Consider the following 20104-nt stretch of genomic DNA (forward strand, 5'->3'; position numbering starts at 1 on the left):
GGCCCTCATAACATTGACACACATTTCTAAACAATGTACTTCAAGTGGTGAATACCGGATAGCTTAGAGTCAAGAAAAACACCAAGGAATTTAACATAATCCTTAAACGGGACTGATTCATCACCTACTGAGAGATTTATGACCGGCATGGTGCGTTTTTGGGAAAAAATAACCGCAGTACATTTGGGAACAGACAGAGTGAGGTTGTGGTCTAAGAGCCATTGATTCAGATAATATAAAGCAGAATTTATCCTCCTAAGACCCAGGTCTATATTTCTTTTGTACTCATTGGTACCCACTGTACAGAAAAATGTACAAATTGAAAAATCCTTGTCAGACCCAAGGATTGAAATGCTTCAAATTTGTATTATTTGAGTTGCTAAGATTAAAATTTATATTTTTTATGTTGTTATAAATGGCTGGAATACATCTATAGTGTTTTAATGTGATTTGAATTTGTGCATTAAAATGCACATTGGGTATTAACACATACTTAATAATTGATCTAAGAATACTGAATAAAACAAGAATATTGCTATTACAATGAGAATTATAATCATTATTCATTATTATTATTGACATAAAATAGTAGGAACGTTAACACACAACTTAGATATATTTTCAGTCACAATTTTAACTATTATTCAGACTTTTATGGTCATTTTGACACAAATTTTCTGAAAACAAACAGCATATTTAGATACTAAAATTATAAAGATCAACATTATTAATAATAAAACAAATTTCATATATTTGGAAATAGAACTGAGAATAGATGTGTTTCTTATTACTAGTGATACTCTGCGTAGCAATTGCGAGAAGAAGTCAAGCAGAGAAACATATCGCATTTAGTCATTTTGCTGAAGATCTTTTGCTGCAGCCTTCTTTGCGACATCTATTCATCACTCCTGTAAATTCAGGCATGTGTGACGACACCTCACGAAGCCGTCTTATTTTGGATGGAATTATATTGACAGATGGTCTACCTCTTACGGCGTTGCATTGGGATGTCGTCATCTGCTGATGATCCAATTTCCAATTGTTCCATCATGGATTATGTTAGTTATGATTTTAACTAAAGTATCGTCTATTTATTGCTCAAAATAATCAATGCACGTGAAGTCCTTGCTGTCAATAGGCTGGTAACTTTGTTCAAATAGCTGTGGATTTGATGGGTTAAAGTCTTTAGACAGCCACTCCGCGCCCTGATCGACTCCGATCCCTTGCTCTGAAGCTTGATCTTCACCGTGATCCACGGCTATGGCCTCTATTAGACTGTCTACGTACTGAACGAGAAGGAAGACGGGCTAAAGGAGGATCACCTTCATCCGATTCTGACTCTGAAGAAACCACGTCTTCTTGAACGCGTGGGTTGTAATCATCATTTGAAGCATTTCCATCTTCAAAATCATCCTCTTTATAGTCAGACTGGTCAAGTGTGTGGCTGATTCATTCATCCGCAAGTTCTGTGAATTAAAAATGAAATTATTACCAAACTATACGTTGAGAGCTTGAGACCCAAAGTGCAGAAAAATGTACATAAATATTGAATGCAAAATAAAATAGTTTAACAAAGTGAAATTCAACTAAATAATATTTGAAACGAATAATGTACTTACTGCTCAATGTAAAATAATGTGTTTTACATAATATCGATTAAGATCCTTTTGATAAATTAAGATAAAAACTTACCAACGCGTACGGGCGGTCCCATCTTCTCGCAAGGTCACAAGTTTGCTTGAGAATTCGTGTCAAATAGGTGATAGTAACGAAATTCAGACAGAAAATACATCAACCTAACACATCAACTGACAAAATTCAATGGCGTGAAAATTCAAAAAGCCCACGAGTTGCTCGAATGTTTTGTACAGAAAAATTTACAAAGGGTCTCACTGACTACAGAGTCACGTGTTGTGCTGGAACTGACGGAAGTAATTTATTTTGTACATAAAAATGTACGGGGGGTCTTAGGAGGTTAAGCAAGATGAAGAATAGTTGAAAGAAGATGAGATGGAGTATAGCATCAGCATATTGAAGAATTTTGCAGAATGGGCTAATAGTAAGGCCTAGGTCAGAAGTATATATATTATATAGCATAGGACTTAACACTGAACCCTGTGGGAGGCCCTTCCTAACAGTTCGAGGTGGGAGGACGGTTCCTTGATGGCGGACGGAAATAGAGCGACCCATTAACATATTACAAATGATATGGATAAAGCTAACAGGAATACTCAGTTGGTGCATTTTCTGCCTGAGTAGAGGAAGGTGAACGTTGTCATATGCCGCTGAGACATCTAGAAAGACCCCAACAACATGCTCGCTTCCAGAGAATGCTAAACGAATTTCAGAAGTAAGGATGCTCATGCTGTCCAACGTACCCTTACCTTTTCTAAAGCCATATTGGCTATTAGAAAGGAGATTTTTATTTTCTATTATCCATTCTAATTTGTCGGATCGGGGCTTAAAAGGCAATCAGATTCGGGGACGTAGGGAGGAGCTAGATGGCAAAAGAAGTCTTAAGAATTAAAAAAAGAGTTTGGGTCATTGTTTGAAATGTCGGGCATGTTAAAACCTCTACGATACGTTTTATATTTTTTCAAACAAGGTAAAGGGAGGAACGAGGACATAAGGATTCACAGAATTGACGCCATCCAAGGGATTTCTTTTTGCAAAGAAGTCTTTTTGTCCAAGCAGAAATCTCTTTAAAAGAAATATAATCTACCATGCTACAAGATGTGGAGAATATTTCCTCAGCTTCTTTTCGCGGACCATGGCGGAGCATTCGGCATCCCACCAAGGAGGGGAAGAAGTTAGTTTTCGGTCAGGGTTTTTATGGGAATGGAAGAATTAGCAGCTTGTAAAATTGACGAAATGAACTTCTCATATATCTGGAGACAAATAGATATTGTTATCTCTGTAAAAGAGTCACTTTCTGAGTCCATAAGCAATGAAAATTGATGCTAGTTGGCATTGGCGACTCGATATTTGAGGAGTTTGAGGGAGGGAGAAAACGGGGGAGATGGATGGGAATAAAAAAAAAATAATGGGAAATTGGTCACTATTCAATGAACTTGGTAGCACTAGCCAAGATGAGAGGGAGACTAGAGAATGAGATGCAAGAGAAAGGTCTGGCACACTGATATTTTGTGTTGGGGAAACTCTACGAGTGGCAGATCCATCAATGAGGATATCTAAAAGGAACGAGGAAGATGGGTCAATACAATGAGAACCCCAGATGGTGTGTCGGAAATTAAAATCACCTAATACCACCATGGGGCTAGGTATTGAGGAGAGGATAGTATTTAGTTCGAGAATGATGTTAAAATTGGAGTGTGGAATATAAACAGAAACAAAAGATATATTAGCAGCTCAGGCAGCTACTACATGTAAACCTGGATTATGTGTAGGCACAATAATTTGGGAGAATGTCTTACATGTATTAATCATCAGTGCACAACCTGCCCAACCATCATCCCTGTCATCCCGGAGGCAAGAAAAGCCAGAAATCCTAAACCCAGGCATAAGCCACGTCTCCGAAATGGCAAGGATAGACAATTTGTGTCGATTACTCAAATATGGCAAATCATGTTTATGACGGCGAATGCTTCTACAATTCCATTGGAGAATTTGGAGACCTATAGGAGCCATTATTGCGGGAAAGGACTTCAAGTACCTGTTCAACCAGGACTGAGATATTGTTCGGTAAGGTTTTAAGACTTTAAAACACAACTATTAAATCAAAACTACCACATAAACTGTGACTTTGATAGGTTGTAATTTGTATGTTTGAGAAAACGCTCACCATAGCCACGGACGACCATAGCCAAAAATATAAAAGATAGAGATATTTTCTAAAGATATTGGAGAACGAGCGATTGACACAGTCGTGTCAACTTGGCTACCAAGTTAGCGTTTTCAACAATCGCTCAACGCCAATCGTTTGTAGAAAGTCAATCAATATAAGGCGTTTGTCACTTGGCTAGGTCTGCAGATGTTCTCTCGGAGGCTTTCTTTCTACATGTTAATATATTGTAAACCTATAGATATTGTGAAATATGTTCTGTACTGTAGTTGAGGATACAGTAAGGATAGACAAATCAACAAGCTACCCTTTGTTGAGTAAAATTTAGATTGTCATTGAATCCACCTCTTGCTCTCATTCATACTCAAAAATTACGCCAAAAAAAATATTTGTTCGCAACTGTTCCGTGATAACCAAAAGGTTTTTGTATCTTGCTTTTTTTGTATTTCATGCAGTACTAGATAATCAATTTAATTTAACAGCCATATTATCCACTAAAAAGTTATGATCACCCAGATAAATTCTTGTAAATTTAATCATCTAGAACACACCTAAGACCACGTCGCCATGCCAATGTTGCAGGCTGCAAAAAAAAATCAAATCACAAACAATAATTTTATATTATACAGCATTTCTATTACTATTTTCACAAAAAAAGCTGTTTGATAATTTAAATTATATTTCTAGATCTAGATACTATTTACGTTGTTTTAAATAAGTTAATAAGATCTATTTCATTGTAATAAGTAAAATAAGATCCTTTTTTTAAAACCAAATTGTCAATTCTTGTTAAATACAAATTTAAAAAAAGCATCAACGACTATTTCAAGTGATTACCCAGTACCCTGGTGTTTCAAGAGAGTGTGGGCGGCGGTAATGACGTGCCATCAGGTATACCCACTGTACAACTGATTAAGTGTATGTAGGTCGTATAAGAAATGGTGGAAGCTCTGACTGTGGTTGTGACTGACCGAAGGTTGCGCAGTGCGCTAGACACAGGGATAAGCGCAAAAATTCCACAATTTTCGTTTGTCACAAATGTCGTTGCGTAACATGACAAACACTCCCAATATAGTGATGTACTGATTTGTACTACAACATTGTCGCCTTATTTGTTTCATGAATTATTTTTAACAATATATCCCGGTAGGTTTCCTCGAGTTAAAAGATAGTTTATGATTTAAATTAAAACAACATTGAAACTTGCTCGCAGACACTTTATTTGTAGTACTGATATATTATAATTACAATGTATATCCGCAAAAAACGAGTTACACATTAGAATATTTTTAGTGAAATCAATTACATTTAAATTTAGTCTCGACATAATATTTAATTCGAGTCACATTAAGACTTTCTTAGGGAAGTTTGTGATGGACTTCGTAATATTAAGAATACAACATCAGCCCATAACACTGATTTGAAACGCATCACAAACCTAGTATAATCACTTAAGTCATACCGTTATACAATACATCCGAGTTCACATCATTTAAGAGACTACCTTCAATAACGCCATTGATTTTTCCTCTATTTCTCTTTAAAACTACTAACATGATTATTTTTCGATATATCATATAATTAGTACTATTTTATTCCTAATTTTACAGGAGTAATAATGAATTTTCTTGATAAAAACAAATATCAAAGTATACCTTAGCGCAACGTTTTGAAGCGTTTTACATCTGACCAACTCATCATAAATTGTAGATCAATTTTAGTTCGCTGACATAGTTTCTCAAATAAAACATTATATAATATATACCTGGTAACAAATAAATATAATATTGAAATAGATTGTTCCTTGATGATTATTATTATTTCATTGATAACTAATGTCCCATATGCCTGTCATTTCTTATCCTGCCAGCAGTGGACCTATAGTATTTCCTAGCTTTCGTAGTATAATCAACCATCTAACATCAACATATTATCTTAACACCAAATATTAAACATTGAAACGTTCATTCCTTCTCCTTGTTCTTGGTGGCGATGTGGAAGGCGATAACGGGGATCGAACCCAGGACCATGCAGGATCCCATTCCGTAGAAACAGCAGGAGTAGCCACCCGTGACGTCACGAATTAATCCTGCAACAATTTGTATTGAATGCTTAGGTCCATTAGGCTACAGCGTCAGCATATTATTGAAATGAGATGAAATTATTGATGAAATGACCAACTAAATAAATTCTACGTCACCACTACTTAGTATTGCTTTCATCGATGGTCTGGTGCACTCCAGTATCAGCTCGAGCCATTTGAACGCGTGCAACACAGACCTGAGCGAATTGTCGGACATCCAGTATTCTGCAAATGGCTCGAGTAGAGCCGTCGCTTCATTGCGTGTCTTCTACCGCATTTATCACAGGTGGTATTGGAAGAGTTGTTCTACCTGATTTCTGCCGCCAAATTCCTCCTTCGCTCGAGTCGCCACAAATTAGGATATCATGATTCATGAACACCATCTGGATGTCGGACGTCAGTGCGGTTTCCAGGAACATTTTTTCTTGAACAACAAAACTATTAAATGCGCTTCCATGTGCGGTGTTTCCAGGACTATACCACTTGGGCACGGCTGTTATTCTTGCAACGCTCCTGTGTTTCCTCTGATTTGCCAGGGAATGGGTGGCGGTGATCAGTTCATTTTAAATGGAAGGTTCGTAGGTGCGTAGGACTCATAATAAAATTGGTAAATTAATTAACGCACACTATCTATTCGTACTTACATATTGGGTCCTCCTAATCAAGCTGAGGCGCACGAAATAAGGCATCCTGTCCCACTGGTAAACTATTTTGTTTATCTACAAGTTTTCGTGTTCCAAGTTTGAGGAGGACTTTTAATCCGATCACGTAAACAAAAAAAGGAAAATACGTACCTGCGTATGACTGGAAGAAAACCGGCACTGATTGATAACCGGCTGCATTTTGAGGATCCTGCGACACAGTCCTGTCTTAACTTATAGCGGAAATTATAGCGTTAAGGTTACCAGCAGTGGGCGGCACGGATACCGCGGCCAGACTCTGGAACATTCTGACCAGGCCGTACGAGGAGGCAATCCGAGCTGTTCCGAACGCGTCGGCCAGAAGAACCGGAACTAAGAGAAACCAGCACCCCAGGCATAAGCCGTATGCACCTGCCAATGTCAATATCAAATAGTCTGTGAGACACGTCCGTACTGTCAACGAAAGATACTTCGCCTTAAAATTAAAATAAGAAATGTCAAGCCAAGATAAAATGGCGACGCTACGAGATTTGTTTATTGTTATGTGTAGTCATATTATATTCAGCTCCAATTTATTCTAAGTTATTTACTTTGCGTAAATGATTCCACTGAACAAATTTAAGAAGTTATATTTAAAAAAATTTGAATTGTAATATAAATAAATGTACTTTATAACGGAAAAGGGGAGAAATCTCACCCGCAGCCACTGCGAGAGACCACCATGACGACAGACTCGGTAGAGTCAGCACCGCAATGCCGGCGACCAGAATACTGCAAACAAAGTACCGCAGAGATCAACCGAGATTATAATATATAGGTAAAGCGGGATTAGCAGGCGTGCCAAAAGTAGCTGGTCAAACTGAATTGGCCATTTTCCTACACAAGTGGGATTTGATCTTTATTTTGAGCGTCCACTTAATTAAATTAATAAATAGAAAAATTACATTAATCACTAGTAATAGTAATTTTAATTTTGAGATTAGGTGATGTAGCCGACAATAGCAGACGAAACAATCTGGTTTGACTGTTTTGGGTTTAATTATGTTGTTTTAGCACGAAATATCTACTTCCTTTCTGTTAAATATTTGTATCAAAACAAAATTACATTACCCATATTTTGAACGAAGTCTCGTTCAATATATGGGTGGTATTTCATTCGTTACGTCCTTTAGTACAAATACAGAAAAGGTTTTGTTACCTATTTTGCTTTGGCAAGACATTCCGAAAACACATTGCTCCGTCAACGACAAAATACAGTCGCGATAACGCGGGCGAGACATTCATCAGTTCTATAAGGACAACTGAAGCTCCGACTAAAAATAGATATTAAACAACTCGAAAATCGTTAATAAAATAAACCCGTTGTAACGAAATTTTGTAATCTGAATAGGAAAGAAATATTCTGTCTAATTACTTCAATATATTATTATGCTTATTGTTGTCGGATTTTTTTTATTAGGCTTCTGTTTGCGGCCTATAACATGAAGCTGTTTGAAGTACTCTAGCACTAGCAAAAATAAAAATATTAAAAAAAGCAAAAGAGAGAGGCACAGAGAATTATAATACTGATATTCTTATTTGAAAATAATAATGATCCAATTAAATACAAATTGTGCACAAATATTTTGAGGAAGAATCAGTCTATAATATAATAATACGTTTTCTTTAAACGGCAACAAAAGGGGCATTTTCTGACTTTTGAGTAATATTCTCTTGTGGTAAGTTAATTGAAAATGCTTTCATATTCACACATAAATTCAATTTGTTTTAATTAAATATGATACCTGATAATATAAGCCTTAGTTCTGCAAAACAGATGAAGGTCACACAGCCAGCCAAGCCCGAGTCGGCCGCACAGGTCCAGAACAGCACTTATGGCTACAAGACGACCTGTTAACATAATATTATATATGCAATGAGATTTTCAGTAAGGACAAGTTATCTTTGACGCACATGTTGGATTATCTATCGGCAAAGTAGCAAGGTGGTACCTTGATTGAGTACCTGCGAGTAGGGCGAGATTCAGGTAGGGATGTGAACATCACATCTACGAACAAAATTTCTTCACATCTTATTTGTTCGTTAACATCATAACACAATCGTAGCGTGACTTTTCAATACCTTTTAGAAAACATTTTGATATAATATACCTGACAAATTGTTATTTTAATTGATGTCGCTCACTTATGGGATTAAATATAGAAAATTAATTTGTACCCAAAATTTATGAACGATGCCGGACCAACTGAGCCAATCGTTCGAGTGACGCATCGACCGAAATTTTGTGTTGTCATGTAATGTTCAACTCTCAGGTTGTGAATTGTGACTCGGACGAAATCCAAGAGGCGCGGGTTTGGGTCCGTGACATATAATAATAATATAAAATAGTTTATAATTAATTATTGAAGTCACATTAGTTCCTGCCGAGTGAGAGCTTATGCCTCCAGCCTTACCTTCACTCTTCAATCTTATAACTCAATAGAGTGCTGGTACCTACTTATACACTTGAAATGCAAACAATTCACTCAACCAACTTTGGTGAGCGCAGGGAGCGGTTTCGTCAAGAAATTATTACAATATATCGTAAACTAAACATTTAGACACCATATTCTTATACAAAAAATTAAATAACATTGTCAACTCCTTGATAAATAAAATAACCTTTAGAATTCCAAGAAAATCATCTCGTTCCCGCAATTTATTTTCCACAGATGTGTCATACCAACTATGCAAAGAATACTTATTTTAGTACTATTAACTTATAAACAAGACTACTCATTTAGAAGTTGATATATTTCATTTATAAATCGGTAAATTTAAGATAAATATTGTACAATTTTTAAAAAGTTTTCAAAATTGTAGGTAATAACTATTTGTTATTAACTGACTATTTTGCCCTTTCCCTGTTGGATGTATTTGATGAAATCAATCTCTGCATTATCAATGATGGCTCTCCAACCCGAAGGGTTTCTCCTTCTCAAAATCCCAAAAGTGCAGTTGATCTCACCTTATGTTCTCCGTGTCTGGCTCCTCTCCTTTCTTGGAACATCTTACATAATTCCCATGGTAGTGACCATTTTCCTATAATAATTTCTATCCCTGACAAAGTAATTCCACCCCAAAATTTTTCCCCATCTCTTAAATATAGATTAATAGAAGCAAATTGGCCTAAATATTCTTCTTGTCTTGATAAAAAAATTGCTGAGTTTCCAGTCACTAACCATTTTAATGCAGTAGATAATTATAATAAATTAGCTAATGCCATGATTACATGTGCTGACAACAACTTCCCTTTAAAAAAACCTGTTTCAAATAAGATTTCAACTCCTTGGTGGGACTCTGAGTGCACTGCTGCTGCTAAAGAAAGGAAATTAGCTGAATTAAATTACAATAGAAACATGTCCATGTCAAACTTTATTTATTATAAAAAAGTGGCGGCGAAGGCTACCCATTTATTCAGAAAAAAGAAAAAACAAGGTTGGATTAATTTTTGCCAGAATTTAAAACCAAGCACTCCATCCTCAACTGTCTGGAAACAAATTAAAAAATTTAGAGGTTCATTTTGTGATCAGGTGTGTGATTTTAATGTGGATCCTTCTGTATGGCTTGATTCCTTTTCAGATAGGATGTCCCCCCCTTCAGTTCCAAATATGGACTATTTTCCATCCCCCCCAATCCCTCTTGCCTCAACTCACAGTTTAGAGTCCCCCTTCTCATTCTCTGAACTTCTTCTTGCTCTGGATGGCCTAGTTGACTCTGCTCCTGGGGCAGATGGAATCCCATACTCTTTCATTAAAAATTCATCATCTACAACCAAGGAATATTATCTTAGCATAATCAATAACCTTTTTGATCTTGGTTCCATCCCTCCACCTTGGAAAAATCAGGTAATTATTCCATTACTTAAACCTGGTCAGAATCCATCTGAAGCTACCAGCTATAGGCCAATTGCCCTCTCTTCTGCTCTTGCAAAAGTTTCTGAAATCATGATTAAACAAAGACTTGAGTGGTTTGTTGAAACCAATAATCTCCTTTCCAACTCCCAGTACGGTTTCAGAAAGGGCAAGAGCTCCTTAGATAGCTTAGGTATCCTTACAACTGACATTAGAATAGCACTCCTCAGAAAAGAACACTTTGTGGGAGTTTTTCTTGATATAGAATCTGCATATGATAACGTTTCACTTCCCCTACTCAGGAGTAAACTCAACCAGCTGAGTATCCCCGTGAAGTTATCCCGTTTCATATGTAACATGTTAATGGAGAGATCCATCACTATTAAAGGTCCATCCTCTTACCTCCCTCCTAAGTCAGTTTGGAAAGGTTTACCTCAAGGCTCAGTCCTTAGTCCCCTTCTTTATAATCTGTATACCCATGACCTCAACAGTACCGTTACACCTTTCTGTCAGATACTGCAATATGCAGATGACATTGTCCTGTATTCTTCTGACAAGTCTGTACAAGATTCATCTAATCATTTAAATAATGCTCTTGATTATCTTTCTGAATATTTAACACAACATGGACTGTCTCTATCAACATCTAAAAGTAAGGTAGTTTTATTTACAAATAAAAGAATTCTTCCACCTATTAAAATTAAAATTTATGATGTTGATCTACCAATTGTTAATAATGTTAAGTTTTTGGGTATTTGGTTGGATCACAAATTATCTGGCGTCAAGCATTTTGATTATGTCTCACAGAAATGTGAGAAAAATATTAATATTCTTCGCTCATTGTCTGGTGTCTGGTGGGGAGCTCACCCCGTCACTCAAAAATTACTGTACAATGCCATAATTCGCACTCATTTAGATTATGGCACTATGTTCTTAATCCCAGCAAACAAAGCAGGTCTAAATAAATTGGACAGAATTCAGGCTAAATGTTTACGTTTAGTATTGGGAGCTATGAAATCCAGCCCTATTAATGCAATGCAAGTAGAATGTGTGGATCCTCCCCTCTCACTACGTAGACAATTCCTTGCCAATAAATTTTTCTTTAAACTAGCTGGCTGCCGAGCTCATCCCTTACTCCAAAAATCAGAACAATTAGCTGTTTTATACAATGATAATAATATTGTACCTGAAGACAAAAGACCTTGCGTTATAAATAGTTACCTTTTATTTTCTCAGCTCTCTAACCCTCTCTTTCAATATTCTAAATTGCCTTTATTTTCTATGCCTTTCAATGCTCTTACTTTCCAACCCTCAGTAATTTTAGACTTAGGTGTTGATAAGTTTTCTATAGAAGCAAATAAAACTTTTTCTCATATAATGGACTCAGATTTTCGACATTGGTATAAAATCTACGCGGATGCTTCAAAAACAGACATGAGTCCGGTTGGGGCTGCAGTATGGATTCCCTCAACAAGAATTATACTGAATTATAGCTGCCCACCTACCACTTCTATGTTTACAGGGGAATCAATCGCCATTCTTCAAGCTATTCTATTTGTTAAGTCTCACAACATGAACAATTCTATTATCCTTTCAGACTCTAAAAGTTGCCTCCAATCAATTCTCTCAAATCCGTTTAAGACAAAAAGTCAGTTTCTCATCATTCTCAAAATAAGAGAAACTTTGAAAGAGTGCTATGAACTCAAAATTAACATAGTTTTAGCTTGGATTCCAGGTCACATGGGCATCTCTGGTAATGAAAATGCAGATGCCTGTGCTAGATCAGCTGCTCATTCAGGTTCCTTTCAGTATTCAGAAATATTCACTCATGACTTGTGCTCTACCCTGAAACCCAAGATGTATGAGAGTTGGTCAAACATTTGGCAAGTTTCCAAAACTTTAAAAGGCAAATTTTATGGAGAACTCCAACCAGAAATTCCTCAAAAACCTTGGTTCTCAAAATGTAGGATTCATAATAAAACAATAATCTCAACTATATGCCGCTTACGTTTAAACCATGCCTGCACTCCAGTCTTTCTAGCAAAACTTAGAATTAGGGATCATTCTCTATGTGATTGTGGCCTTGATGAGGGAAACATGGATCATTTATTCTTTAGTTGTCCCTTAATGCGATCTTCTCTGCACAATTATATACCCGCTGAAGTCCCCCGTCCAACCTCCGTTAAATGTCTCCTCTCCCTAGTTTACACTCCTTTTGTAAATATTTTGTGTAAATATATTAAAATAAATAAGATTAAGTTGTAAATATTATTTAGTACTTATATTAATTAATTATTTAAGTATTTCTATTTGTGTATGTCATTTATAGTCTTACAAGCATGTATATTATTTGTTTCAGATATTATTAGAAAATTAAACTTTATGTAATCTGAACACCGATTATTACCGTTAAACTTAGAAGACACATACTCAAAGCTTGGTAGTCTAATCTAACGTGATTCTGGCAAATCTGTGGTATATCTTCCACAGAAGCCACAGTAGGAAGAATAGAATAGAATATATACTTGTGAAGATTTTTCTTTTGTTTGACTTGTATGGGGTCCATTGTCGATAATTTTTTAACCTATATTTATGGATATCATTTGCTTAAAGACTGCGAATGTTCCCTGAAAATAAATTAAGTAATATAAAAAAAGTAAACAATGGCGATCTTTTGTGGGTTTATCTGATCTGCCTCGCTCATGTGGTTCTGATCCCGTATGTGAGGTATTTTTAATTATTACTTAAGGACGGAGCCGCGTACGACATTCTTGGTTCTATTTCTGTTCCAAGGCACGTCAAGTCTATGAATTCACTTCAATTCATTCTTGCTGAATGTTTCACGTCTTTTTACTGGAATTTAAATAGTGGTTATGTCATTCTCGTATTTAATATCGGAGTCTAATTCAGACCAATTATATTAGATTGCAATTGTAACTGGAAAGCTCAATGTGATACAGTGGCAGGCAAAATAAATAAGTTCGTTTTCGCTTTAAGAAGGCTCAGACAAACTGTATCCTTTAATGCTGCACTTACTGCATACCACGGTTATATTGCGTCAGTTTTACGGTACGGGTTAATACTATGGGGAAACTCCACTAATATTTCAAATGTATTTCTGGCACAAAAAAAATGTATAAGAGCTTTATGCAATGTCAGTCCTCTAGAATCGTGTAGACCATTATTCAAAAAGCACCGTCTGTTAACGCTTACTGGTCTATATATATTAGAAATTTGTATGTTCATTAAAAAACATGGTGAACTTTTTAAACCAGCAAAGGACTATTCCATATTAGGATTAAGAGATCCAACTCGCCTTCTGATGCCATACTGTAGAACAGCGCTTCATCAAAATAACGCAAATGTTATGTGTGTTAGGGTATTTAACCACCTTCCAAAGAATATTAGAGAGATGCCTAAAACATTAATGCATAAAAAATTAAAATTATGGCTAATAGATAAATGCTTTTATAGTTTAAAAGAATTCTTTAGCCAAAAATAATAGTATTCAAATGTAATTTTTGAGAGGTACCTACAAACTAATGTTTATTTTATATTATCTCATTGAATTAAAGCTATGTAATGTGTATTCAGAACGTATAAGTATAAATTAAATATGATATTCCAATATTGACAATCAAATATTTGTATGCCGATATATTGGCGAATTGTGCTGTACACCAATTAATTGTTAACAACTACGAGTATGTTACCACGATTCATACAAATAAATCATTTCATTTCATTTCATTTCAACCACACGGTAAGTACGATTATGAATTATTTTGTTTTGATAGCTACAAACCTTTTTAAACTAACTATAATCTATAATTTAAGCGAAAATATTTAGGAAAAACAATATTAATGTGTCCTTCCGAACGAATCGAATATGTAATGGCAAAGATCGATTAGTTAATTCGGAAAAATCCGGCGTTTATAAACTAAGTTGTGACACTTGTAACGGGGTATATATAGGTCAAACAGGTCGAAATTTAGATATTGCCGCATTTAGGAATAATCATCCCGAAAAATCACACTTCGCGAAACATGTAATTGACACCGGTCACTCACTCGGAAACAATAATAATTTTGATATTTTACATGCATGTAAAAAGGGTTTCGCTTGAATGTGTTAGAGCAATTAGAAATAATAAAACATAAAAATAACATATTTACATTGTTGAATGAAAAAACAAATGTGGTCCCTTCACCATTGTTACATATCTCTTCCGGGGGTAATACGTCACAACAGCCGACCAATCACAACGCGTCATTTCATTGGACGAGGATATAAAAGAGCGGCTTCTGGCTCATTTTATATTTTTTTTCAATCAATCACTTATTGAACGTCAAAACAATCAAAAGAGACTGCCTCAGACCTGAGAAGAATTGGCGCAAGAAACTCAGTGGGCTTATTTTTAAATATAAAAATATGGATTACAATGTGATATCGTACAATAAACATTTATAATTAAATAGCCTGCGGGTGTTCGCTTTATTCCTAGTCCGTGGTGTCATTAAGAAAATCGTTTATGCTATAGTAACCTTTCCCACACAAACGTTTTTTAACAATTCTTTTAAATTTCGTAACACATTTGTTTTGTACATTTTCTGGGATCATATTGTAAAAGCATATACATCGCCTGACAAATGACTTACATACTCGACCAACCGAGTACTAGTCACAACAAGTTTAATGTTTATTCCTCGTGTTAACATCATGAATATCAGTTTCTAGAAAATTCCTCAATGTGGTTATGAACATACAAAACATTATCAAAAATGTATTGAGAAGCAACAGACAAAATGTTTATTTCTTTAAATCTATCTCTTTATGATTCTTTAGGACCTCGGTTATAAATAGCGCGAATAGGCCTCTTCTGCAGCACAAAGATGGTATTAATATCGGCCGCACTGATCCATAACAATATACCATAGGACATAAGACTATGAAAATAACTAAAGTATACTAGTCGCGCTGTACCTATGGCAGTTAACCGCCAATCCTTCAATATTATTATAGATTCAGTCTCGTGCAAGATTTTGGCGAGACAACACGTCTGAAGAATGCCTCGTGTAGAGGCGAAACACTTGTCACTTTTAAAGAATTGGCGGAATCAACACTAAAGAAAACTCAAATCATTTGGATACATTTTTTATAAATAAGAATTGCTCGTTTAAAGATATAAGATCAGTGCTCGTACCTGCTGCCGCCTTGCTGTGGCCCGCGGCGACGGTGTATGCGGGCAGGAAGTAGAGTGCGTACGGCGACCCGCACGACATCAGGGCCACGGATGTGCACAGCAGCCCGAACCGCCATGACCTCAGCAGCGACACGTCCAGGTATCTGCCAAGTGCCAATGTACAAGTGATTACATGGGTGACCGAAGATTATATTAATATACTTTATACTACAATAAATGCAAAGATTAGACCAACAGTAACTCGGCCGCTAAGCTGTTCCCTTGAAACAGGCAGCGGTCAAGTGACCTCTACTAACGAAACGATGTTTGATACGCGTTCAATCGGCATTCAGAACGTGCAACGGGAGATCAATAGCGACAAAAATGTCGAATAGTTCCGTTTAAAGGTGTAAAAGGCGAAGCCAAAGCTCACTTAGTTTACTTTATAAATAATAATATTAAAACGTCTGTTGTTCCTACAAAATCATGAGAGTTGCTGCGACAACACAATTATCATTCAACTTTTATTATTATACGACTATAATATTAAATGTATGGTCACGATGACGCGTCATATTATGTGAATTTCATATCATGGACACCACGCCCATTTCTCGGCAAAAATTGTTTGACGCGGTAGTCCATTGTAATAGTTTGTATTTTTTAGATATTGTCGGGCTAATGCAATTTTCTTGGACTCTGATTTAACTGGCGAACGCAATAAGCCAAGATAATAAACTAATCTAAAATGGCGTTACCAATATTATATTGGCCGAATTAACACTTAAGAAAACTCAAAACATTTGAATAGTACTTATACTGTCAACAAACCAACCCATGAGTCGCACGGAAAGCAGACAATCTCTAGAAGCTTATAGCACTAAAAAAACGGCAGCCTACATATTTAAATCTATCGATCGCCATAAGTAGTGACAACACGATAAACACGCCTGCTTAACAATTTTATTCATCACAACACGACTTATTTAACTTTATTTATGAAAAGACATTGTCAATAGGAGTTTTAATCTATTTTATGAATTACCTAGAGATCTTAGCGACACATCCTCTCTTCTCTTCCACAATTTCGACGCAGCCTTCTTTTTTATCATCCTGTTTCCTGAAGTCATTTACTGGTTCGGACATTTTGTTATCCACTACTTGTCTTGGTAGCGGTGGTTTAATATAAAGCGAACTGCAATAAAAAGAAGAATAAATGAACAGATAACGCCATGCTCTGCCAACTGAGCTAACCGTTCGAATGACGTATCGTCTTAAAATCTTGTATGCTTTGTTCAACTCTCAGGTTATGGCTTTATCTACAGGATCCACTTTACAGCTTATAACCTGCTCGACCCCAGTACTTGCATATTAGGAAATTGACTTGAGATGTCGCTCTTGTAAATCTAAACAATTTGTTTATTTTTAAAGTGATAAACCTAACGTATCGCCATAAAATCTTGTAGGCTTAGTTCAACTTTCAGGTTGTGGCTTCATTCGGTCGTTACTCAAACGGTTCGATCAGTTGACAGAGCACTGGCACGGAACGCCAGGAGTCGTGGGTTCGAGTCCCGCATCGTTCATAAAATTGATAATTTTGATTGAAAATTGTTTGAACAGATAATGTTTGATAATCACACCCTCACACCCTTTCGATGAGACGCATGTGACCATATCTAATAATGTAGATTTTTTTGAAGTGCGTGATTGTTTGCCATTTTTTATGGACGAGTTGAAGAGTAGAGTTTCGGCTGAAGAGTCGGACAAACCAAGACTTATGTACGGAGCGTTATAGGACGGTTTGCTATAGCGGTACATCTGTGAATAAGAGAGCTAGAGAACTTCCTTTTGGAAGCGCAGGTTCCAATCTCAAATATCACATCTTCCGTAGACAAGTATTATATTTACGATTTAAAATCAAATAAAAATGGCATTTTAAACTGAGCTCTATTAAAAAGCATAGTAATTTATATTTTTCATGACAGTGAGACTTAGAAATACAAATAATTCATTTCAATATACGTGCGCACAGCGGCAAGCGACTGGTTTACCCGCCCTCCACCATTTTCTTTTTACCATATACCACCACTTTGGAAAAGGTTGAGCTTTAACTAGGAGAAGGAGCAAGATACTCAATACCAGTGTTTTAAATCAACATTTACAACTTCATTGCAATAAAAAATATTTTAATAACAATCTATGTAAAACTGAATATTTATGATTTACAGTTTCGTTAACATATCGAACAAGGTACAATAAAAATAAACCGACAACGGGAATGGACCTGCGGCACACCCATATTAACTGCGGGCCTCGGAGATCGGTTCTCACAACAATCAGTCCTTGCATTTTGTCATCTAAGTACGTAAGAAGAATATCCGAAGACTCACCATGGATTTTACAGTAGTATAATGTCCTAATTGAATTTTCATGAAATACACAATTAAATGCCTAAGACAAATTGCTAAGAATATTAATGCATTAAAGAGAGTATAAATGTTGAATGCAACTTAATAATAAAATAGAATACAATGTCTTGTTACCGGCTTATTTTCCGTCTGCTGGCCTTGTAGACGCAAGTACTGTCAGTAGACAAGTCCTCAACTGAATGCAGGATGGAAGAAGATCTAGTTGGGCGCAGTCGAAGTTTGTCCACACGAGGTAGTCCTGACAGATGAGTGACAGTTAAGCTTAAAATTATCCTTTTAATTGAGATGAAACAAACTTGAAAATAATATCTGTAAGACTAAATTAAATATTAAAACCAAGTTAATCCCCAATAACCCTGCAACCACACAGTTGCCAGCGCTTAGGTTTCCAGTAGCCCTATTGAGGCACATAGATAGTACTTTGTACATCCTCCGCGCCTTTGGGCCCACGGGCTAAGTGTCTCGACACAGGCACAATGATGTATGACTCACTCAGACCAACAAATTGGCGACAATTTTGTTGGTCTGAGTGAGTCTGTCTTCGTAGTCGAAGCAGAAGTCCCAGCATTAACTGAAGTAACTTGGACATGAGAAGGAGCTAGAGTGTCAACGCAAGTCGCGTCCCACACCAGCGCCCTTCGTCGTGCCCAAGCTACCAGAATATATCAACGCATCAGCCTACTTATGCCAATGTGGAAATGCTGCCAGTATTATTGGTACACTTTCCCGTAACAATAGTTTTAATTTAATGTAAATATAGCTATAAGATCTCTTTTGTTTGAATTATATAAATATCCCATACTGTTTATATTTAATAAAAAGACTCAAACACATGTATCGCACTTGTAGTCTGTACGATTAATATCAAAAAGCTGAAATGAAAAAGAAGCGTGTAATAAATTATAAGTATTCTACGGTGGGTTCCAAGCCTACAATACTGTAATAGATCCATTTGTTCACGTACCAACGACACCGAGTACATCCAAGCCTTCCGAATCCTCAGAGTCAGACATCTGTGAAGTTGGAGGCGGTCTGGCTACCTGCAATTGGAAAAAATAAATCAATTTGCTCATGTGGCTCCCCTATAAACGTGCAAGATATGCCTTATTAAACTATTATTAATATTCTGTAGCCGAGAAGAAATTCTCGCATAAATCTATATACCTTGTTTGATCGATGAATCTTTTATCATAATATACTTATAACATTCAATACTGCTCCTGAGGACCACATGAGCAACTAATGACTAGGACATGATAGCGCGGTACTCCTTGAGGCATCCTTCTTTCTATTAGTAAAAAAAAGTGACAGGATGCGCATAACATTCAACTAATGGTAACTATACACACCTGTACATTGCACGAGAGCGGGAGAAATGAAATACTATTAAGTAATTATTGTTGTTCTGGGACAGTCTATCCGCTAATCTGGTGGAACGAGGATTCAATTCTATAAACAGCTCTTTTAAATAAAATATGATTATTTTGTTTTATAAATTTGCATAGCCTGTTCAATGACGAGCACTTTTGCAATACCGCCCGGGTCATAAAACAAGAATCATGAGCAGTACTGTATTGTAATGGGCACGGCGTCACTTGTCTTCATAGTCTCGTCACTATCTCCCGTAAAACAATGTAATCTCGCCTCTATCAAGCTCGGATGCATGATCTCAGTGAGGAGGTTGTTCCGCTTGTCGTCGCCGAGGAACGTGCTCTTGTGGTTGAAGGTCATCATGTCAGAATCTTGTTGGAACAGGTTCTGCAGCTTATTATCGTTCAGGAGACCTGTTTTGCCTAGAACAAGAAGAAATAGAGCGTTAGCACTTATCGTAATCTGTGTTAAGTTGGCAACACTGCTTTCAAATGTTCGTTTCTTCTTTGCCTAAAAATATTCTCTCCTCCTCCTTTCGAATTTTGCCAAAGTGCGCGTGGTGAGATGTGATTATTTTCCACCAAATTCATCACGGAGTATTTGGAGGAATTGTTCCTGAACAATTCCTCCAAATGGATAAATCCCTTTATATCGTGTACTACACAGCGTGGAACATGTCCTATCAGACTTGCAGATAGCCGG

The 20104-nt window shown here is 36.4% G+C and overlaps 1 protein-coding gene across 1 annotated transcript in view; it reads right to left on the reverse strand.

Annotated features, from left to right (window-relative positions):
• Positions 1-4998: 4998 nt before the first annotated feature.
• Positions 4999-20104, reverse strand: part of LOC126974420 (monocarboxylate transporter 12) — a 29424-nt gene continuing 14318 nt past the window's right edge. Inside the window, exons 9-17 of the mRNA XM_050821909.1 lie at positions 19676-19824; positions 18996-19071; positions 18146-18275; positions 16648-16797; positions 15624-15766; positions 8311-8416; positions 7224-7297; positions 6791-6937; positions 4999-5891 (exon numbers count right to left, since the gene is read on the reverse strand). Coding sequence (XP_050677866.1) covers positions 5767-5891; positions 6791-6937; positions 7224-7297; positions 8311-8416; positions 15624-15766; positions 16648-16797; positions 18146-18275; positions 18996-19071; positions 19676-19824 — 1100 coding nt within the window. The 3' untranslated portion in view covers positions 4999-5766. The remainder of the gene's footprint in view (positions 5892-6790; positions 6938-7223; positions 7298-8310; positions 8417-15623; positions 15767-16647; positions 16798-18145; positions 18276-18995; positions 19072-19675; positions 19825-20104) is intronic.

The sequence above is a fragment of the Leptidea sinapis genome, chromosome 2 (assembly GCF_905404315.1).
Source record: "Leptidea sinapis chromosome 2, ilLepSina1.1, whole genome shotgun sequence".
Classification (NCBI taxonomy): domain Eukaryota; kingdom Metazoa; phylum Arthropoda; class Insecta; order Lepidoptera; family Pieridae; genus Leptidea; species Leptidea sinapis.